Raw genomic sequence first — 24,312 nt, forward strand, 5'->3', positions numbered from 1 at the left:
AAAGAGAACAAAAGAACATTTCCAAACCAAACCTTAATTCTCCCTGGCTCCTTTGTCAGGGGTTAATTAAAAATATCTAACAAAGCTTGGTCTTAGGAAATGAACACCACTTACCGCCTTCCTGTTATAACTGGCAAGACATCATTGGATGTGGCTTCAGTTATTTTAAAAGCGACTTTCTTCAAATCTGAAATACCAACGGCCATGTCCTCCAGCATTCCAATTTCCTCACCTAAACAAGGGCAAAGGAACCTAGTTACAAACATACTATTTGAAGAAAGTCACTTTGTACTCCACCTCCCTGCTGGAATTTGTTCTAACAGTTTAGTGAATGAATTTCTGAAGGCAGTGAATCCATTCTCAATACGTTTTCCTGAGTCTGAAGGTTTTCATCCGTGAAACAAGAACCATTTAAATAGACTCCAGCTGTCCACATACCCTTTGAGGGAAGGAAAGAGGAATGCCTTTGCCGGAAGGTTAGAGAGAAGTTTTAATTCTTTTATGGAACAAAGTATCGTGCAGACCTCTTTCCCTTGGCAGGACTGACATTTGATTTCTAGAAATAATAGAGATGGCTGAATTGAAGGTCACTGACCCAAGCTCATGCTAGTTTTATATCTTAATACACTGACAAATAAAGCCTAAGAAGGAGGTAATTAAATAAGATTCTAGATCAGTCCTGCACAACAGAAATATAATGCGAGCCACATATATAATTTTAAATTTCCTGGTAATCATCTTTTTAAAGAGTAAAATTTTAAAAGGTGAAATTAACTTTAATAATCTGTTTTCCTTTAGCCTGATAGTTCCAAAATAACATTTCAGCTGTAAATCAATATACTATGATTAATTATTCATTAATTATTAATATAAAACTCTTTTTTCACTAGTCTTTGAAACCTGGTGTGCACGTTGAGTACTTATTGATTTGGACTAGATACATTTCAAGTGCTCAACTGCCACACCAACCTATGTATTGAACAGGGCAGCTCTAGACATTACAGAGTTGGGACTTTAAAAATCCAGTCATTGAAACTAGGTTGGCAAAAGCCTTTATTTAAAAAGCCAGATGGCTGCTCAGGACTCCACTGTGAAATAATCTATAATTCCATTTTCAAAACATAATGAGAGTAAAAGCACAGTGGCAAGGAAAATGAATACAAAGAACTAAAAATTACATTCTTTCTCTAATGCTTGATGCAAGCAAGGTTTACTACTCATTTTTATATTTAACTGAAGAATCTATGGATCACATATCTTTATGAATAGGAATATTATTTTAACATGGACTAAAGCAATACTTACTATATGTACTTAGCAGTCCTTCATATTGTACTATCAATCCCACCGTGTGAAGCTGCTCAAGGAAGCCAGGGTCATACAAACTTGTGTGCAATTTGATGATAAAACCACAGACCAATCCAGCAAGCTAAAAAAAAAAAAAAAAAAAAAAAATCATTGAAGAAATTACTGGGGTCAGCAAACTTTAATTTCAAAATATATAAGTCTTTGAGACATCACAGACATAATCAGAAATTTTCAAGTATGTGTAACAAAATTATAACTATTTATATATCCATTTTGAAATCCGTTGACTGCATTTACTCTAGTTTGGCTTGGGGAGGGCAGCATTGTGAAATGGGAAAGACCATGGACTCAGAATCTGCAAATCCTGTCCCTCCCATTTCTAAGCAGTAAAACCATAAAAAGTTATTTAACACTTCCAAATCTTTCTGTTATTTTTTTGCACACGGAAAATAGAGATAATAGTTCTCATTTTGCAGAGTCGTTGAAAGGACACAATGGAGAAATGTGTATAAGGTAGATCATAATGCCTGACACTTAGCTCCGTTTGCTACTGGGTCATGCATGAAATAGGGGCGACAAGAGATATTTTGGGTAAAACATTCCCTTTGTCTGGAAGGTTTAGAAGGAGAGGCTTCTGTCTCTTTCCTTCCACGTGTCTATCTATAAAACTCAATCATGGTGGTGGAGGCAGGAGGGGAAAAGGAGCACAGCCATTGTGATGGAGGCCAACCTTGGTGTCATGGGCTAGGGTTGGGTGTAGACAAAGGAGGTGGTCCTGTCAAACCTCCCATTCAAGACTATGGCCTGGTGAACTTATTTTATAAACACCAAAAAAGAGATCATTATGAAGTCCTGTCCTGGGATTCATGAGGGAGCTGTATAAATAAGGGGTTGCAAACAGATCCCTGTTGCCAGTCCTGGCTGCCATCCGCACTGTGCACGGTGTGGAGAGCCCTGGGCATAACATGAGGACAGGAGGGGGGACCCTTTCCTTCACAGACTCTGTGTCCTGTGAAACAGCACGGACATTTCAGAGACTTGGCCACCTCTTTGCTGAAATAAATACTTCAGGTCTCAGACACTGTTTCCATTCGGCTTGTATTCATTATGAGTAAGAAAAACTGGGTACTAAACTTTAAGAAAAGAATCCCTTTAAAAAGAAAACTGCCAAAGGACCTATGGCATAGCACAGGAAACTCTGCTCAAAATTATGTAACAACTTCAATGGGAAAAGAATTTGCAAAAGAATAGATATACGTGTATGTATAACTGAATCACTTTGCTGTACACCTGAAACTATCACAACATTGTTAATCAACTACATGCCAATATAAAATAAAAAGATTTAAAAAAAAAGAAAACTGTCAAAAAAAAGACATCTATCTTCACCAAGGATGCTATTTGACAACCCATCACTGTGCTGGGCTCACAGGATCAAGAGGCACCTACGGCTTGGCTGAAGACGACGTCTCTTCTCAGCGTCAGCATCAAACATTGGGGAAGGCTGTAGGCAAGCTCCTGAAGGAGCACGAACGTCAGGGACTGCTTGGCTCGATTCACCACTTCTCCCATGCAGTCCTTCAGGGTAAGGATGAGGGGATACAACTGTTCATACCAGTCCTCTGCAGGATGGATGGGGCATAAGAACAGCGGGATAGATGAAGGAAGGTCTTGGAGGAAAGAACCAATTTATTTATTTTTTCAGTGAAGTTCTACACGTTATTAAGGAGTCACAAAGGTTAGATTTAAAGATCTCCGATTCCAATCTCTCCTCTGAACTCCGGGTGTCTATTACCAGCCACCCACTTGGGTGTATCTAATTCATCTATAGTAGAAGTCTTCTCTTCTCTACTCATCTCTAATCTGTGCATAGCCTGTATCTTAGTGGATGGTGCCACCAAACTCTTCCTATGCTGGAAACAATTTCCTGGACTTCTTCTACAGTCTCCACATTTACTGGGTCATTAAATCAGTTCTACCACCATAGTAAGCCATCACTCATCTTCCCCCTTGCCCTCTCCCATCATCATTTATCCATCTCCTTCGGACCACTTTCTATTCCGCTCCATAACTGACCCCTCTTCCTCCAGTCATATTCTACTCGAATCCTTTCTCAACAGAGTTGCTAGAGGGGGCTTTCTAATCAGTTTGAATCCCATCACTCACTCTTTTGCTTCCTTAACTAAAACTATTTTAAAGACACCAAAACATTCAGAACAAAGTCCCAAAGCATGACAGACCCTGCATTATCTGACCTCTGCCTACGTGTTCAGTCTCATCTCTCAGAACTTTTTCACTTGCAGCCTTGAGTCCCAGGTGAGCTGAACAACACGGATTTCCCCAAACCTGTTCCCTCTCATCTCAGTGTCTTTGCAAATCCTATCTCCAATCCTGGAGCACCTTCCCCCTACATATCTTCCTGACAAACACTTTATCCTCTCTGCAGACTCAGTTCAGGGTTTCTCTCTTCCAGGAAGTCTTCTTGATTTTCCCCTTAATCCCCTCCTCCCCCCATCCCTGTTTACTAAAAGTTTGCATCCAGCTCCTTGCTCTTACTGTTCTAGAACGATCCATGCTGTTCTGCAAGAAAGGGAGTTCACTGAGGGTGAGAAATTTCTGCTTTAATCACTGAATCTCCAGAAGCTAGCATAGCAGATATTCAGTTTTTAATTGAATGAGTAAAGTTATAGTAAATATAACAAAAGTCTTTTAAAATATAGACATGTAAAAGAAAATCAAGTTTTTGACAATATTTGGAATTCAAATAGCTTTCCTTCAAATCAAGATACAAAATTGAAACCATCTGTGCTTTTTGTATGTCTAGAAATTTAACATGTTTCAATTATATAATTATGACTTTGGCATGTGAAATAGAAACAAGTTATATTCTATTTCAGTTTATTTGGAAATCAAACCCCTGACAAATGTCAAACATTATAAATTCCAGACAGTGTGCTATTCCATTAATATATAAATAAATTAACAGTAGTGGGAAAAATACAAATATGCTTGAAAAGAAACGAGCGAATGCTGAAAAATTATGAATCAAGATCTGAAGTGGTATAACCTTCTCAGTTTACAAAAGTGACTGATGTGAAAGGTCAATAATCAGTTAAAACCTTGAAAGAGTTATAGGTAGTGATGAAAAGAATCGTAATCACTATTGTACCATATCTATTGTCACTTACTTAGTTTATGTTGTGGTGAAATAGATTAGATGAAATAAACCAAAATGGGTGAAAGGATAATTAATGGCCCCAACTCAATAAAAACATGTGCTCCTGTTAATACTCCATGTAAATGCTTATGTGATGCTATAATGCAAAATACGTTAGGAATATTAGGAGTTATTATTTTAAAATATTGTAGAATTAAGTGTTATGATAGGAATAAAAAAAACACTAGAGAAAGGGGAATTCAATGAAGGCCTATTAAATCTGTAATCATTTAATAAAGGAATCACTGTGGGCAGTCTAGGATGAGATATGAACAGTGGTTCAAGTGAAACAGGCATTCAGTGACTATTGATTTTTATGTCATTAGTAGCTGTAAAAAGGGCAAATGGAGGTACTTTAGACTTATTTTCAGAATGAAAGACACATCAGTAGACACCAAGAAGGAATACTGGATATTCCTATTGTTATCATATTTACATTCTTTTATCTCCCATTCTCTCCTACTCTCATATTTAATTATTGTTCTCAATATGAATGTGCGCACACACACACAGAAAACAAATATCTCAATAAATTGGCCCAGATGTAGATCTTAAAAGATAACAGACTGAAAACCTATTTTGTTTTGTGCTGAGGTCTGCAGAGATGAATTTCTACTGAAGAATTCTCCAACATAAAATAAAGCCTGTGTGCAGTAGGTGGCGCTGTTTTATCAGGCTGAAGTAGAACTACTTGGTCACTTACTCCATTCAGGTAACTGATTTATACTCTTTTATATACTTGCATAGTTCCCAAACAGCAGGTACATGTTGTCTGGGCACTTTACATCCTACTCTCCTGTGTCAAGTGGTCAAAAACCTGGCCAAAAGTGTAATAGGCTCTTTCTATTAGAAAATGGAAAATTAACTTAATTTTTTTCCCTTGGAAGATACTAAGTGACAGCTCCAATTAAATATAGCTGATGGTTTTCTTGAAGATCTTTAAAACAGGAATCTTCACAGATTTCTTCATTAGCATCAGGATAATTTCTTTACTCACTTCTAAACCTATCTTCACACGTATTTAACCATTTGACTCAATCAGAAATTACAATGACATTTAAAAAGAGACAGAGAGATCACCTGATTTCTAGTCCTTCTAGAATAAAACTGAGGACCTGGAAAAATAAATAAATACACTGAAATTCTAAATCTAGGAGTGTTGTTAGGTATTTGTCTGACACTAGCAATATTCCAGTGTCTCTGTTTATTATAATTATATATACTTTTTTATGGCTAAAAGTTAAGGAAAATTACAATATAAGAAAACATTAATGATGAATGAGAAAATTACAAGTTGGTGAGCAAGGTAGAACGGCTTAAAGATAGTAATAAGCTTCCTATAAAGAAGCAAACTTGAGAAAGCTAAAAATACTTTTCTTTTTTCTAGAATAAAAGCAATTGAAGTTCAGCAGATAAAGGAAAACCCCACTGGCAAATGCAAATTGTGATGGCTTCAGGTTTTGTTCCCTGTTAATATTCACCCAGTGTAAATCTCAGGTTCTGAAATAAACACAATGGGGTGTGACAGGCCAAAGAAAGGCCAAAGTAGTCAGTTCATAAACAGCCTTTTTGCTCCAATGAGCATTCCAAATCACTCTCACAAAGACAAAAGAAATGCTTCAGTTTTCTCTTTAAAAATATTTTTGGGAACAACAAAAAAAAACGGTAGCCCCTGACAGCCCTGAGACCACTGTCATATCCCTCTCAGCTTCCTGTCTCTCCATACTTACAATTTACATGGGGTTTATTTTGTCCTGATGGGAAAACCATTTTCCGAGAGGGGATAAAGATGGTGTTTGTTCTGTATTTTCTAGTCCAAGGAAGAAATCTTGAAATGCACACATCCACTCTTCTGAGTTTAGTTTCCTCACGTTCCAACTGAGATTTTACACACACACACACACACACACACACACTCCTGATATACCCAAGGACACAGGGTAGTTAAGGGCTCACCACGATGTAGTCACCGCACCTACACCTCTCACAGAATCTAACTGGCCCAGCAGGCACTTAAGTGCCCACATCGTTGATTCTATCCCCTGGGCTCCTTTTAGTGACAGAGGAAAATATGAAGAGAATGTTCTAGTGTCTCTATAAAAACTTCCTGAAACTCCTTAACCCTGAGACCAAGAAGCAGAGTCTTTCCTCAGGAAAGCATAAAATGCGTGTGGCTTTGCTGAGCTTTTCCTGAGCTTTGTGAAGTGTGTTGGAAGGCATCCAAGCAGAGACTGTCTTCCAGCCCTTTACTCGTTTCTCTAACGTATTCAAGTGAATTCACTGAAGAATTCAAAGAACGACTGCCAGGCGTCCCCCCTCACCTCCTCCACACACCATCTATTTCCTGTACAGGGTGTTCACGTCCTCTGAGCTCAATGGCTCTTAGGTTGCTCAGGAGAAAAATAAAAGAGCCAAATACCAACCAACAGCAGCAGAGCATAATGCTTTCTTTCCAATTTCTGAGCCACTTTCTTCTCAGGTGCTTGGTCTCCTTCTCTCTTTTAAGATAATGAACTTCACGGAAGCTTGTAGACATTGTTATTTTTGTTATCACCACTTTTTAGACATGGGGGTGGGGGGAAGAAAAGCTCACAGCTTGCATGCCCGTTAAACTTTATGCAAGGAGATAAGAGAAGAAATGAGCCTGGCTCTTAGGATTCGCCTAAGTTAAGAAGATGATGAACCGTGGAGCCAAGCAATTAGAATGGCCTTTAAGGAGGGTGATAAAATTTCCAAGGTTCTGAGAGGAACAGAGACCCATCCCACAGCTGACAGGGTTTTTATAGGATGCCCAAACCTCAGGTAGCACAGAACTGGCAGTGAGTTCAAGGTTGGGGGCTGGGAGTGGGTATATCATATCCCTGCCCATAGAGTCCTTGTTGGTTTTGAAGAGCCTATGTCCTCCGTCAACCCAGAGATGGCTACATATGTGCCCCTCTGTCTTTTGGGTACAATTTTACAATGTGAACATCAGCGCTCGGAGGGGTCAACTAATAATAAGTCTTCCTCTCCAGATACCTTCTAGCAGGACTCCTTTGTATACTACACATGGCCAACTTTGGTCATAGACTCTAGACTCCCGGTCATCAGAGGCCTCCAAATATCAGCCATATCCCTGAGATAGAGGACACAGAAATGAGGCTAATCCAGACAACAGATGAGTAATCAGGGAAAGAAAAGCACCTGCTGAGGCTGGGCTGCCTAGAATGACTTCCTTGGCCACTCAGAATGACCTCCTCCAAGTCTTTCTAACTCCTTGCCCATCTTTACAATCTGATTCAGGAATCAATTTTTTAAAAAACCCTGCATTTATCGTTCTTTAAAAAATGCTAACCTGTCTTCCTTATATCAATTTCCCCTCTTTTTTCATTGCCATCATGAGAAATACATACGTCCTTCAGTATCCATGGAGGATTGGTTCCAGGAACTCTTGCGAATACCAAAACCCAAGGATGCTCAAGTCCCTTCTATAAAATGGCATAGTACCATCATCCCTCCGTATCCACGGGTTCCACATCTGGGGATTCAACCAACTGTGGATGAGGAACCTGCAGATACAGAGGGCCGACTGTATCCTTATTCGTTAGACAAATAGAACCTCTTCAATGTGAGGTCCTATGGTTGATACTAATATTGAAACTCATGGCCCCTACCATCAAGGAGCTTAAAATACAGAACCCATAAACTAACTGGAGGAGGTCAGAAGTGGGACTTGGGGGGAGTGGGGAAGGGACTGAGCTGACTTTAAGGACTTGGAAAAGGCAGGAATAAAGGGGAAGTAAGTGTGGAGCCTGAAGCCATAGGAAAAACCAATGGAAAACCAATGGAAAACCAGGGCAGTCACCATGGTAGGCATAGGCAATGGAATAAGTAGGGGTGGGGAGAGAACAAGGAAGGTGCAGAGTATGGGTGAGCAGAGAGCCAAAAGCTAAGAAGCAAGGCCAAATCTAGAAATAATGGGTATCAGGTAGGGCAAGGTTAACGATAAGCCTGGGAGGAAGATCACATATAAATGTGGTACCTTCCTTTGCATCGGGTAGGAGCAGTCTTAAAGGCTCCAAGGGTATTCACACAAAGGACAAACGTGTATCTTCAAGTGTTATCATCGTAGGGTCCAGTGAACTATGGTCCAAGGTAAGTGACTGATCTTGGCACCTTCCAGTTGTATGAGAAATGAGTGGACCGCTCAACTCGACAGACTGCTAGGAGAAGAACAAAGGCAACTCTTCTCACGTCAAGGGAACCTTATTTGTTTAAGTCCTGCCAGTCTGAGAACAATGTCATAAAACTTTCCAGTCTTGCTCTTAGAAAAACAGCAAAGGAAATGCATCACCTGATATCCTGCTTAAACTTCTCATTTCATAGCACAAAATTGAAAGCCTTAAGTAAATTCTGCTAAGACAGTTTCCAGGAACTAAATCCATTAATCAAACAAGTTCTGCATTGGTTGTAGCACAAAAGTTTTGAATCAGAGTTTACGTTGGACCAGGAAGAGTCACATATTCACATTTCTTGAGCTTATTTTGCCTTTTGGCCTAAAAAAATCCGTAACCTCAGGACTCTGACCTACAAACACACTGAGCTTTTAAGAATAAGTGCGTAGGTCATAGGTCATTGAGCAACCTAAAATCACCAATACATCTACCTCAGACAGCTCTTGTCATTTAAATTTTGTCCAGTATCTAAGATTGAGAAAAGAGGAGTGGTGGATATTTAGTTGATGAAAGACTGATTAGAGCACAGGCACCCAGAGGGGAAAGGGAGATACATATCTACCCTGCAGCGAACTAGGTGAGTGTAGTAGTTCAAGGCCAGTAAAGTTCAAGGCCAGTGGAATACAGTGCACCCTTTGAAAAATTATTTCTACAAATCCAACAAAGCCTCATGTAAACAGATTCAACTTATAAGTGCTGAGTAAGTAGGCAAGTATGCAAACATAACATAAACAGTACCATTTCTCACTCTATTCCATAATTATATGCCCCACAGTTCCCACATGGGAGATATGAATCTTTTTTCTTTGCCTATCCCAGTTTCTCTGTGGGAGTGAGTATCATCGGATTTATGAGAACGCTAAATAATATTTCAATTGTAATTATGAATACTTGGCAATTCTTAATTTCTGCATAAGGTACAATTCCATAGTAAACTTTTAAGAGATACCGATGGGATTGATTTTCATGAAGTTATCTCATAATACTGCTAATTTGTGTCTGATAAAACTTAACATTTTGCTCAAAGGGTGACAGCAAAAAATTATCTGTACAGAGTTAAGATTAGAGATGCTTTTTCCTGGAAAGAACAGAAGCAGTGCAGCATCGTGGTTGAGGGGACAGGCTCTCAACTCATACCACCAGGGCTGGAATCCAGGTGCTGCCATTAGACTTGGCATGAAAGTGCACAGGTAACTTCAACTCTCTACTTCTTCATCCATTAAATGTGTGGAATTACTCCTATGAGTGTTGCAAGAGTGAAATAATAAAGGCAGTATCTTAAAAACAAGTTTTAGCACATATTAAGCCACCCCAAATTGTTAGCTACTATCTTTAAAAAAATGGAAACAAATATAAAGTCATTTTGACATGTGATCCAATGTCTGTCCACTCACCAGCACTTATTTCTTATGCTCTTCCTTCTCTCCTATTTCTGAGGATGACTATTTGTTCTACAGCTAAGACCAGCTCCTCTATCCATATAGCAGGTCTCACCCCCTCTCACTACTGAGGAGTATCACTCAAGCAATTCTCTCCCCTGCCTCTGACATCATCAATATTTCCTTTGTTACTGGATCATTCCCATTAGCACACACACGGTTATCTCCCCATCTTTAAAAAATAACCCTCTCTTGACCCTACTTCGCGCTATAGCTTCCACCCTATTTCTTCTGCTTCCTTTCACGGTGAAAGTCCTCAAAGAGTTGTTCATACATGCTGTCTCCAGTTCCTTTTCTTCCTTTCCCTCTGAATCCTCTTCACTGGAGCTTTAATCCCTATCTGTTCTAGTAAAGCTACTCTCATCAATGTCACCAGTGGCTTCCACGCTGCTAAACCAGTCACTTCTCAGTCGTCATTTCACTTGACCTACCAGCAGCATCGGGCATGTTGATCACTCCTTCATGGAACACTTCCTAACCCTGGATTTCAGGATATCATGCTTGGTGGTCACTCCTAAACCAGTGGCCACTCCTTATCCAACTCTGATGCCGGCTCCTCACTTGTTAACATTTGTAATCTGTAGGTCATTTCCCTCTTCTCTGAACACTCAATTCTTTGCTGACATTATTCAGTTTCATGGCTTTAAGTACCATCTATATGGTGGCAATTCCCAAATTTAGATCATTTATCTAAACCTCTCTCCTGAATTTCAGGTTTTTATATCTAACTGCATACTTGATATTTCCATGTAAACTTAACATGTTCAAAGTGAACATGTTTCTGTTCCTGACCTCAAAACTTGTTCTATCCAGAGCCCTCCCCAACCACTGCACGGCCACCCATCCTTCCAGCTGCACAGGCTAAAAATTGTCCAATGATTCTTGACTCCTCCCTTTTTTCTCAATCTCCCACCCAAACCATCAGAAAACTCTGTTGGCATCACCTTCAAAGTAAGTACAGAGCCCAGATACCTTTCATCATCTCCACTGTGCTTTCTTATTAGTCCAGGCCACCATCATGTCTCACCTAAAGAATTATGCTCTAGGATTGGATTCTATTGGAGTCTAACTATTGGATTCTAACTGGTCTATACCTGGTTCTACTCTTTCCATCTACAGTCTAATCTCAACATAACAGCCTGGATGTTAAAATCTAAGTCAAATCAGGTTAATCCTCTGCTCAAAACCCTCCAATTACCTCTCGATTTTCTCAGAGTAATAGCCAAAGTCAATACAAAGACCCTGCATAATCCTTCCCCCAACAAGTTACCTCTAAATTCATCTTCTACTCTCTCCTCTTCACTTTCTCTGTTCAAACCAAACCAGCTTCCTTGCTGTTTCCTGATCATGGAAGGCATACTTATGCCTCAAGGTTTTTGCATTAGTTGTTTTCAATGCCTCAAATATCCGTACCCCAGGTATCCACATGGCTCACTTCCTTACCTCCTTGTGTCTTTGTTCAAACATCAACTTCTCAGTGAAGCTTGCACTGACCACTAAACTTCAACAATATTCCAAAACCTTTTTACTTCGCTCTATATTTTTCCACAGCATTTGCCACTGTTAATGTATTAGGTAATGCCCTTATTTCTTATGTTATTTTTTTATGTCAAGAGACGTAAAAAGAATACAAACTTCAGGATGTCAGGTGTTTTGTATGTTTTGTTCATTATTGTATCCCAGTGTCTACAGTAGTGCCTGTATAGTAGATGTTCAACTAAAATATGTTGAATGACTGAAAGGAAAGAAAAAAAATCACTTTAAAAATAATGTGACATCTTTATTATCGTAAAACTTCAGAACTGGAAGAGACCTTAAATATTTGCAGATGATCTGTATTTTACCAACAAAGAAAGTGAGGTCCAGAGAATTTAATCAATGTGCCAAAGGTCATGCAGCCAAATTAGTAAGCTGTGGACTTGCCAAGTATCTTGGCTCTGGGTCAAGTGTTGTTTTGTTACATCATAATTCACGGCACAATTTTTAAGGGAAACAACATTAATTTTCTGATAAGACTAAATGTTCAACAGTGTCATAGGGTACAATTATTATTGGAATTCTAAGTTTATAATAAAAATCTCTGTGTCATCTTTTATTTTTTACCAAGTTTTAATTTTAACTTGTAAGTGTATTTTAAAAGTTGTCTCACCTGCTGACCTATGAGTTTAAAAAAGCCTTATTCATTGATGTTTCTTTCCCAATGGAATTCTAAACATTCATGTGTAGAAATTCATGGACTCCAGGAATATTAAGGAATGTTAAGTGCAAGTTCCGAGGATATAATGATTTTGAAGCATGTACGCATAAATATGCACGTACATTGAAGACAGTCAATAATACCAAGAAAACCTAAGCATTTCTTGTCTGGTAGCAGTTATAGATCAAGGTGACTACGTGTTGGACTCTACTTGCCAAGAATCATGTTAGGCTCTGCTGATTCAAGAGCAAATCACAAATACTTGGCATATTTTCTCACAGAGCCAAGACTAGTAGGGGAAATAACATTTAAAACAGCATAACCAATAAATCAGAGATACAGAGGCTGCAAACTAGTGGCCTATGAACAGCTTCATTTGGCCCTCAAATGTATTTTATTTGGCCTTCCTCACATTGTAATAATTTTTAAAAATCTATTATCAACCTTTTAAAAATTGGGATATTTTATATAAAAATTCAGCGTCACTTGAAAAATCAGAAGATATGGTAACTTTAGGTCCAGATTCCCCCATGGGAATGATTGGCTAGAGCTGTAGTGGTGGCCCTCTTTGTAGGGACATTTACTTCCTAGTTTGCTCCAGTGTCCATCAATTTCACTTGACTCATTCATGTTACCTTGCATGATGACTGTGGGCCTTTGTACTTACACCCCTTGTAGAAAGCATGATTCCATCATGTGCAGAATCCAGTGAAAAATAAAATTGTGAGACTTTTGTTCAAAAAGCAGTAAACAAGCTTTTTTTCTTTCTTCCTCAGTGGTATCTCTCTCGGCCTGTCATGGTGATTTCTTTTTTATTTATTTATTTATTTATTTATTTATTTTTGGCCGTGTTGGGTCTTCGTTTCTGTGCGAGGGCTTTCTCCAGTTGCAGCGAGCGGGGGCCACTCTTCATCGCGGTGTGCGGACCTCTCACTATCGCGGGCTCTCTTGTTGCGGAGCACAGGCTCCAGACGCGCAGGCTCAGTAGTCGTGGCTCACGGGCCCAGTTGCTCCGCGGCATGTGGGATCTTCCCAGACCAGGGCTCGAACCCGTGTCCCCTGCATTGGCAGGCAGACTCTCAACCACTGCGCCACCAGGGAAGTCCTGTCATGGTGATTTCTATTTACTCTTTCATGTCATAGTCCTTTGGGCATGGAGATGCTTGTGTGCAGAGCTTCAAAGGCACCCAGACTGACCCTGACTCTCCAGCACTCACGCCCAGGTCCCTTAGCAGGTGAGGGTGGGAATGGGAGATGGTCACTGGACTGGACAAGGATGGGGAAGCTAGGCAGGCACTGGAGAACCAGGGAGACAGAACTGGAGATGAATCAAGTCTCCAAGTCCCAGGCATAGCCTTCTTTGCCCATTATTTATTTACAACACAAAGCTAACACTATTAAAAAAAGGCAAGATGGTGACCATAGAGCATTAAACCCAGAGCAAAGCATCCTGCTGACTGAGGAATTCTGTGCACTTGCAAGTGGTCCCCCGCTTGTCATGCCAACTCTGGTCTGAAAGATCAGAAAAGGTGCCCCAGAAGATGTGAAGACTGAGCCTGTGGACAGTAGAGATGGGCAAACCTTTGAAAGCCTAGCATTGAAAAGCACAAGGTGAGCTCTCCAAAGAGTCCAGTGTGGCTGGATCAGGAAGGATGAGGTAGGGTGACATGAAGAAGATGGCAAAGCACTTGAAGAGGCAAGTGGGAGTCTGGGAATTTAGGGCCTTGTAAGATAAGGAGAAAACGTAACCAACAAGTGAAGCATTAGCTATGACTACCTGGGAAATCATTCATCAAGATATAAAGAGCAAACATAAAGGCAAGTAAACACACATGCAAAACTGCTCTTAAAATTTAAGCATTCCTTGTCCAACAGTTATTCTGCAGACCCAGTTCTTTTTGACAAATTCAATCAGGGATCACTCTGCCGGGATGTGAATCCTCGCTCAGACGCCTACCAGCTCTGCGACCTTAGAAGCACTGCTTAACTTCCTCGTCCATAAAATGGGGATAAAAACAGAACCTCCCCTATAGGCTTGTTATGAGAAGGAAGGGAGGCAGGGATGGAAAGCTTAGCAAAGTGCATGTCACAGAAATGCGAGTGCAGTCAGTTTTAACTATTAAGGTGACTATTTCCTCTCTTTTCCCTCATTTGGTCTCCAAGTTGCATTTGATTTTCATCCCTGGTGCTTCCTACTCCTCAGCTGAGGGCAATCTCCACACCCCAAGGCTCTGTAGTAGGGATTGTGCTCATTTTTTCCTCTTCTTTCTCTTTTCATTTATCCAGTTTCATCTATCTATCTGCTGAAGACTCCCAAATGGATACTTCCTCTTCCACTTTCTTTATCTTGTAGATGCTGTCTTTGGAAAAATCTCTGTGTATCTCCTTTCAAATACAAGTTGCTCACCCACCAGACTGCAAGAATACGACAATGACTGAATGTGTTTCTAGATACAGTGCCTGGCATAGAATAGATGCTCAAATAATATCTATCAATTGAATGAAAGGATCTTCCTCTTTGTCTTCCAACTAACATGTATTTGGTATGTCTCTTCCATAAGGCTTAATGCCATGAACTGTTTTAGATATATTTAGATATAATTGTGTCAACTGATTGTTCTATTCATTAATTATTTCAGGTGTATTAGGAAGATAGATACTCTGGCCAACCAAAGATAAAGATAGGAAAAAAGATTTGCTAAAAAATATGATTTGCTAAAACCTTGGATTTGTCCCTATTTGGAGTATGGGGGGGAATTTTTCAGACGACTGATCTTTGGCATTTGCTAGTCATGGATAATTGGTGACAAATTCTTGGTAGTTACCAGACAATTGTGTTAACTAGAGGCAGGCAGCGATAAAGTAAAAGATGTGGGGGAAAAATAAATTCTCAGATCCCAAGGCATGTGCCTTCAAGTTAGAAGAAAATTATGAATTGGGGAAGAACGTGAGAATCAAGGAACATGAAACTAACCAGTGGTATGTGAACTAATTCTGTGATCTCCAGGGATGTTTATCTCCTTTGTATGAGGAAGCAGTGATGACTTGAAGCCAGCATGGGCTCATTTGGGAAAATTATGGCACAGGAACTTCATCTCATTTTTGATAGGGCTTACAGCTGGGTAGATTAGAAAAACGTATTCAATGACGTAGGGTATTTGGCCTTTCACAGGGCACTTCATGACACTTGTGTGAAAGACAGAGAAGTACAGGCCATGCAATAACACAAATGGGTCAATACACAGCCGAATCAACACTCATCCCCAAAGAGTAGTGATTAACAAGCGTATTCCAATGCATACAATTCTTTTTAGTAATATGCCTCAAGGATATATATTTATCTCTGTTTTCCCATCATTTTTATCTATTACTTCTGCGAATGGACAGGAAATGTTTCCAAGATGTGAATAAAATACACCTGAGTAAGGCAGTAGATATGATGGATGAAAGAAACAGGTATTTATTAGCATGTACTCAAAAGTGTACTATATTACTGTTGTGGGTTTAGACATCAATCTCTTCAGGAGAATTGAGATAGACTGTGTCTTAATCTCCTTGTGCTCCTAATATTTCACAATGTCTAGCACAGAGTGGTGCTTAAATATTACTTGAATTTTGAGAAGCCTGAAGGATAGGTCCAGTTTAGCACTGTTTATGGATTTCAATGAAGTTAATAGTAAGATACGACTGTCAAAATAGCAAATGTAAACTTAGATATCAATAAGAGAATAGTATCTAAAAGTAGACAAGTGGTCCTCCTGTGTTACTCTGCACTTGATGCTAAACCTTTGAAAAATGACCAAAACAGTGGCAATTCAAAAAATAACATGATGGTTGCTTTCAGATATGTTAGGCTATAATGTGCAAAAAGGAAAGTAAATTTGTTCCGTTTGTTGCAAATGATTAGATCTGGGCTAGCGGGTAAAATTAAAGAAAACATATTTAGATCAACATCTGGAGTATGCCATTTTAGGACATAAAAAAAGGTTTTCTATCAGTGGAGATGTGTATCACAGGCTAGGGGAAAATTGGCAGATACTACAGATAAGCGTCTTAACATAATTTAGGAGGTTTAATTACATAATCCTTAAGGGCACATCAAAATCTAAGATTCTAAATTCACTGGTTTTATCGTTGAGTCCTCAATTTATTATGCAATTGAAAGCATGTGGTACTACACATACAGAAGATGCTTATAAGTATGATTAAGTGTACAAAAAAATAAAAGGACAATCTTTTTATTAAGAAAATATATGAATATATATAAGCCATGGGAGTTTGGAACAGTTTGGAACAGTTAATCTATTATTTGTGCTCAGAACAGTAGAGAAAGTTTTATTTCTCTCAGCACTATTGTAGTAAGTCCGAAATTTATGAAGTAAGATATACTGCCAAATCCTAGATCTAAAACAAACAAAAAAACCCTTCAAAACTACAGGTTTAAAACATTATTAAACTGATACAGTGTAAAAAGAAAAATCTGCAACTTGAAAAGAGAAATACCTGCAGGTTATAGAGGAACATAAAAAAGTGAATAAATGTAGCAACAATTCAGAAGACCATCTGTTTAACCAACAAAGAAACACCAATTATGGTTATAATGTAAAAATAAAATGATGGTAAAGAAAGAAAAACTGACTGTCTAAAGGTTAATTATGAGATTTCAAAATGTATACCAGGGCTTCCCTGGTGACGCAGTGGTTGAGAATCCACTGCCAATGCAGGGGACACGGGTTCTAGCCCTGATCTGGGAAGATCCCACATGCCGTGGAGCAACTAAGCCCATGCACCACAGTTACTAAGCCTGCGCTCTAGAGCCTGCGAGCCACAACTACTGAGCCTGTGTGCAGCAACTACTGAAGCCCACAAGCCTAGAGCCCATGCCCCACAACAAGAGAAGCCACTACAATGAGAAGCCCGCACACCACAACGAAGAATAGCCCCCGCTCGCCGCAACTAGAGAAAGCCCGCGCGCAGCAGAAGAGACCCAATGCAGCAAAAAATAAATTTAAAAAAAAAAAAAAGTATCCCAATATAAAACACAATAGTTAAAAGCACGTGAACAAAATTTGACCAAATCCACTGATTATTTGATCAGAAATTGATCAAAGTTAGTGTATTGACTAAAATTGATTAAAAATATCTGCAGAACTTAATTATAAGGAAAAACTAATCAAATGTGAGGAAAATAATCACTAATAAATGATGTGACAACAAATCTCTATCAGTATTTAGCACCTTATATAGAACAATGAACTCTAGATGACTCAAATCACTCACAGAGTCAATTTATTAATTAACTATAAAAGGAAAAGAATGTAATGATTTTCCACCCCAGCTATGGGCTGGGGATAAATTTGGTGCTATTGAAGAAATGGATTTAATTACCAAAATAATTTTTTGAAATATAGTATTAAGTTATATAATGTCAAGTCACAAATAATCAGAAATTACAATATGATTTTTTCACCCCAAATGGCATGAAATCAGTGAAAATATTTAAGGCTGGGAAGTTAAAAGAGTGTTTACAGGTACTGCTGGTAAGAGTACCTATTGTTACAAAGAACCATCAAAATGTCCCTACCCACCCAAATGTTGGTTTCTAAACGCTATTCTCCAATAAAAGAAACCAGGGTTCCCTGGAAAATAGCTGAACCTAGAGTTGGGGCAAATACAGATCAGACTAGAGTTAAGTCCCTCATGATACTAGAGAATAAGGGAGTGAATAAAAAAGTAAGAAAGTAAGTAAGAAAGTATGTAGCCTGTAGCAGGAGAAGCTGTCAAAAGGCCACTGAGAGCTCCCAAGAGCGAACTCTAGAACAACTGGAGCCCAAAATAAATAATAACACTATTGGTTTATAAACCAAAGAATAAAATTATTCACAAGTCCACACTGATATAAACAAGTAATTGTATAAATAACTACGTTGGAGAGAAGGGGTAACTCTTCCTTACAAGATAATTCCACTTGTAGCAATCTAACTTAGGGGACAATTTCTGAGATGTAGTTAAAGATTTACATATTCAAAGATGCTTACATGTTAATTGCAGCATTATTATAATAATTAAATATCTAAAATAATGGTTTCTCTTCTGATGAATTAGTTTATAGTCATTATAATCTCATTATTTCCAGAGAATATTTATCAGGAAATACTCATAATATAATGACATGCAGGATATCAAGAAGTACATCTGTATTTATATTGTGCACTCCAGTTTGGTTACTCTGTGTGTGTGTGTGTGTGTGTGTGTGTGTGTGTAAACACAAGATATGTTCAAATGTCTGATGGAAATAAAATAAAAATCGTATGCAATTCTATGTTTTCCTTCTCAAATTTTAAAAATTAATATTTCCAATAAAATTTTAAAATACAGGTAAATTGAGGCACATATCATTAGTGAATGTATATCTCAAATATCTTTGTCTGCAATAGTTTGGGGGGAGTAGTATAGGTAAATACGTGACTTTAGGTTGTTTGCTTTATATTAGTTCAGAAAGCCACTATGTATTAATTTCTTTACTGCATTGTTTTATGGGTAGAAACTGAAAGTGATTTTTCCCTAACTTAAGAGGAAGATTAAAATAAGAATAATAAGCATTATTATTTTTATTATTTAATAAAAAGATTTTATTAAATAACTGACTGAGCTAATCAATCCCACTCCAAATATGCAGTAACATCCATAATATATTTTAAGTATACTTGAGCACACACTCATTTGTAAGACGTCTATTTATCTTTGTTAAGCATCCTCTTTTATGTACCACTATCCTTGCCAAAACATGCGTATTACACACAATCGTCTAACACATAAAATGTTAACAAAAGATTTAACTTAGAACTATTTGATAATACTATATTGAATAATTTTCAGACCAAAGTATAGATTTCATTTTGCACATTTAAATAGTGTCTTGTGTCCTAAAAATGTTTCTAACACAAAAAAGAATGGATGAAATAAACATGGATAATAAAATAGAAATAATAAAATCAGTTACAGGGCACTGTGTTGTAATATGACTCTAACCATCTACAAAGCTGATCAAGTTGTGAATTCTACTTTGGGAGCAAATTCCACCTGGTTTTAGACTATATCCAAACAGTGCTTTACATTCAAATGAAGGTGATTCATCTAATTTTACAGATGATATATCTATCAAATATTTTTACTTTTTAACTGGAAACTTTGATTGCACAGATACAATCTTCTGATAAAATATAAGATATGAATAAATGCATAATTTCAAATACTTTGGAACTCCATTCTCATCAATGAGAAGTTTTGGGGAACATGAAAACAAAAAGATGTGGCAAAATTCAGTATCCTTTAATCTCTTAATCTTACTCGCTAAAAATTATTATGCCTTGAACACCCATCAATGGACAAAACAAGTCACTAATATGGATTCTGCTTCTTTACCTCATTTTCCAGAGCAAAGCACAGTGTCTGGCTCATCACTGATGGTCAATAAATATTCAATTAAAGAAAATTGAAGTATACTAGTTCCTTTTGACATAAGTTATGACAGGCTTTCATTTTGATTCATGTAAAGTTATGGACCTGGACTAGTTTCATTAATAAAACTGATATTATTTTTAAAACATTATAGAAAATCAGAAAAAAACCCTGATATTATTTTTTAAAAATCTCCATATACAGTTAGATCAAGTAGAACATAAAGAACACCAGTGTAAACTTTCCACCTATGTAAACGTACTCTAGAGGATTAGGACCATCTACAGTAAGCGAACTTTAGAAAGCCATTGTTTACAAAAGTGATTTGGAAATGGTTCTACTGTTAATCAGGTGACGAAAGATTGATGTTTCCCGTAATTAAACTCCTGATGAAATGTGAGTAATGAAAAAGCAGGAAAACAAATTGAGAAAACAAATTTAATTTGATAAGCATCCATATTTTATTATGACTCATTTTCCTTAAGGAAAAGGAAAAGCAGATTTTGGAAGAAGAGGGTAGGGCAACACTTTTTTCTTTCCGAACACTTAAGCATCTAGCTGGGACCACTCTAAGAGCAGTTCTTACTATCACAGAGAAACGCAGGTATCTGTCTTAGTTTTTGTTGTCAAAATTCATTAAATTAACGAAAAATTTTCACAAAAGAAGCCATTTATAGGGATGCAACTGTAGTGAAAATTTTAATTATCGTGTTTGCTAATCAATAAGCCATACAGGGCTTCCCTGGTGGCGCAGTGGTTGAGAATCTGCCTGCCAATGCAGGGGACACGGGTTCGAGCCCTGGTCTGGGAGGATCCCACATGCCGCGGAGCAACTAGGCCCGTGAGGCACAATTACTGAGCCTGCGCGTCTGGAGCCTGTGCCCCGCAACAAGAGAGGCCGCGATAGTGAGAGGCCCGCGCACCGCGATGAAGAGTGGCCCCCACTCGCCGCAACTAGAGAAAGCCCTCGCACAGAAACAAAGACCCAACACAGCCATAAATTAATTAACTAATTAATTAATTAATTAAAAAAAAATAAGCCATACATTTGAAAGTATCCCTCTCTATGTGTGTGTGTGTGTGTGTGTGTGTGTGTCTATCTACAGAGACATAGACACCCACACGTGTATGCATAGGTGTGCATCTGTGTGTGTGTGTACATATACATATATCCATGAAAGTCTAGACCCTGTGAAAATATGTCTTTGGAATAACACACAAATACATTCTTCTTATACAGAATTAAAACTTCTTATATGTTTTTGAAATAATTCACAAAATCACTCCTCAGAATAAGGCAAGGAACATTTTTATCATACTGACTTCTTTTCAGGAACCATTTTGAGATACTGTGTCCTGAGATTCTTCAAAGTTTCTAAGCGTTTTCAGATGCTTGTTTTTCTTCCTAATACAATTTTGGAGGAATGTGTAAAAGTAGATTAAACTATGTCAGACTCTTTAAAAGAACACACTGTTCTCCTTTCAAGAGGGCTTTTATGTAGCAAAAACAAAACAAAAACGAGCATTGCAAGCAGTTCCGAAAACACAACTGAGATGCAATTTGATAAACAGCTTTCCATCACCCCAGCCAGAGCAGTGGAAAAGCACACTATCAGCACTTTCATCTAAGGCACTGTTGACTCCTCTTTTTCGATCTCATTGTATCTTGGCTTCCTCATTTTGGTTACTCGTCAATGACTGGGAAAAAAACGATTCCTTACCCTGTGGATGAGTTATGATGGAGTCCCCTAGAGAATGGCCCTTTTCTCCATCTTTGCCGCTGCCATCGTCTCCTTCACCGCTGCCGTCTCTTTCAATCAGTTTATCCACCATAGCAATAATGCAGTTCAGGCTCTTGCCCACGTGGGCCCACACCCTATCCTGAAAAGAGTATGAGTATCACTACACATTTTTATTGCAAAACCGAGATCAGGCAAAATCAGATGAATCCATCTGAGAGCATCAGGTAGAGGAACAAATCAGAAGGATGCAGATTGAGCAGCTCTAATACTTCCATTAATTTGGCCAAATTATGGATAGACAAGAAATCTCCTTTCTCCTCATAAAGAATTATTTAAGTGTTGTGAATCTTTTTATTTAGTCCATTATTTTTCCTCTGTCATAAAGCAATGATGAACTACCGTACGGCATGAATTCATAATTGAGCACCAATTATGACATTTTACACTGGAGATATCGATTTTCTTTATCAATACTTAGTAAGAAAGCAGAGATACACCAATATTTTTAAAGAATGACCGCCACTTGCATTCAAACTTCTTGTTTTTCTTTTTATTGTGATAATATATCCATAATGGTAAAGTTGACCATTTTAACCATTTTTAAGGGTACAGTTCAGTGGCATTAAGTACATTCACATTGTTGTGCAGCCATCACCACCATCCATCTCCAGGAATTTTTCATCTTCCCAAACTGAAATTTTGTACCGTGTAAACATGAACTTCCCATTCTTCCTTCTCCCCGTCCCTGGCAACCACCATTCTACTTTCTGTCTCTAAGGATTTGACTGTTCTAGGTATTAGAAGTTCTTAAACTGTGATCTTCAGATCACTTCTAACAGAATGACCTAGAGAATTAAAATGCAGATCCCTGGGTGTCACAAGTCAATCAGAACAGTTTGGGATTAACATATACACACTACTATATATAAAACAGATAATCAACAAGGACATACTGTATAGCACAGGGAACTTTAGTCAGTATTCTCTAATAACCTATATGGGAAAAGAATCTGAAAAAGAACAGATATATGTATATGTATAACTGAACCACTCTGCTGTACACCTGAAACTAACACAACATTGTAAATCAACTATAGTCCAATATAAAATAAAAATTAAATTAAAAAAAAGAACCATTGGGAACTCAAAATTGAAATTTCGAGAAGCTCTTCAGGTGCTTCTGACCACATTAAGTATGAGAATTTCTACTCAACATTATGTGCTTTGTCTACATAATAAGTCACTTTGGCTGATTTAAGCCTAAGAAGCAGCCCCTATCACTAGGGAGCCTCTCGGTCATTGGTCACTAATCTTCCTTATTCTGATTAGCAACCATTTCTGTCAAGGGCAACACATAACACTGAATTTTTTGAGTCATAAACATTTCTATTTTTAAAAATAAAAATTTTAATATAGTTATCGTCGTGGTAGCCAATCATTCCTGGCTTCCCTTCTTGCTTCTCTTTCCACATCATTCAGATGGAGGCACTGACTCCCTACCTGTGATGTTAATTTTATGAATCCACTTGACTGGGTCACAGGATACCCAGATCTTTGGCCAAACGTTATTTACTTATATTATGGGTGTGTCTGTGCGAGCATTTCCAGATAAAATTAGCATTTGAATTGGTGGACTCAATAAAGCGTTTTGCCCCCTTCCCCCAAATGAGGGTGGGCATCATCTAATCCACTGACAGCCAGAATAGAACAAAAAGGTAGAGGAAAGAGAAATTTGACCCTTTCTGCTTAATTGTTTGATCTGGGACATCAATCTTCTGCCCTCGGTGCTCTTGATTCTCAGGCTTTTAAGCCCGGACTGGAATCTACACCATTGGCTCCCCTGGTTCTCAGGACCTCAGATTAAGACTGAACTACACCTTCAGCTTTCCTGGGTCTCCAGCTTGCAGATGGCAGATTGTGGGACTTCTCAGTCTCCAAAATTGTGTGAGTTAATTCCTTATAATAAATCTTAATAAAACTCTTTATATATATGTATATATATATATATATATACTTATGCACATATATATAAATAATTTCCTATTGGTTCTGTTTTTCTGGAGAACCCTCTCTAATACATCACTGCATATGAACCAAATGGAGTCTTAGTGCTTTTCCTGTATCTTGCCATAAAGGAATCTTTCAGTAGGTGTTTTCTCTGTAACAGAGTTATTTCAGGCATTTAGAATTGCGCTTAGTGGAAAGATAATATGCAATTATACTACTTTCTTAGAGGTTTATATTTTTTTTACTGAAATGTATTATTTTAGCTAAATTAATTTTGTTAGTTTATAAACATATAAACTACTTTTGGGTAGGAGTAATCTAGGAAGAAAGAACTACATTTGAATTTAGATTATTTGATGGTTGTCTTGTAAAGACTGAGTTAAGTTGAATAATTCAACCACATTAAACCAAATATGGGAGTGTACAGATATGCATACTAAAGCTGAGGGGGAAAGAGGGTTTAGTAGAAAAACAGCACATTCAAAGTTAGAAAAGGTAAGTTTGAGGTCCGCCTATGTGACATGCTACCTATGATACCTTGGGAAAACCACCTCATTTCTGGGGACCTACAGTTGGTTCATCTACAGTTTAGAATGATGATTCTTGCCTTGCTTACCTCACCATGCTGCAGTGAGAGACAAATGACATGGTATCTATGAAAGTGCTTGGTAAAATTATTGCAATTTGGCAAAATCACGTCCTATCCTTGCTGGCTTTCCTAAATGAA

General features: G+C 38.1%; 1 protein-coding gene across 9 annotated transcripts in view; it reads right to left on the minus strand.

The window, feature by feature from the left end:
• Positions 1 to 24,312, minus strand: part of INPP4B (inositol polyphosphate-4-phosphatase type II B) — a 745,855-nt gene that overhangs the window by 87,203 nt on the left and 634,340 nt on the right. For all 9 annotated transcript variants that reach the window (XM_036853321.1, XM_036853318.1, XM_036853314.1 and 6 more), the window contains 4 exons: positions 21,558 to 21,717; positions 2,758 to 2,930; positions 1,306 to 1,429; positions 115 to 232 (listed from right to left, as the gene is read on the minus strand). In XM_036853321.1, the coding sequence (XP_036709216.1) occupies positions 115 to 232; positions 1,306 to 1,429; positions 2,758 to 2,930; positions 21,558 to 21,717 (575 nt within the window). The remainder of the gene's footprint in view (positions 1 to 114; positions 233 to 1,305; positions 1,430 to 2,757; positions 2,931 to 21,557; positions 21,718 to 24,312) is intronic.

The sequence above is a fragment of the Balaenoptera musculus genome, chromosome 5 (genome assembly GCF_009873245.2).
Source record: "Balaenoptera musculus isolate JJ_BM4_2016_0621 chromosome 5, mBalMus1.pri.v3, whole genome shotgun sequence".
Lineage (NCBI taxonomy): Eukaryota > Metazoa > Chordata > Mammalia > Artiodactyla > Balaenopteridae > Balaenoptera > Balaenoptera musculus.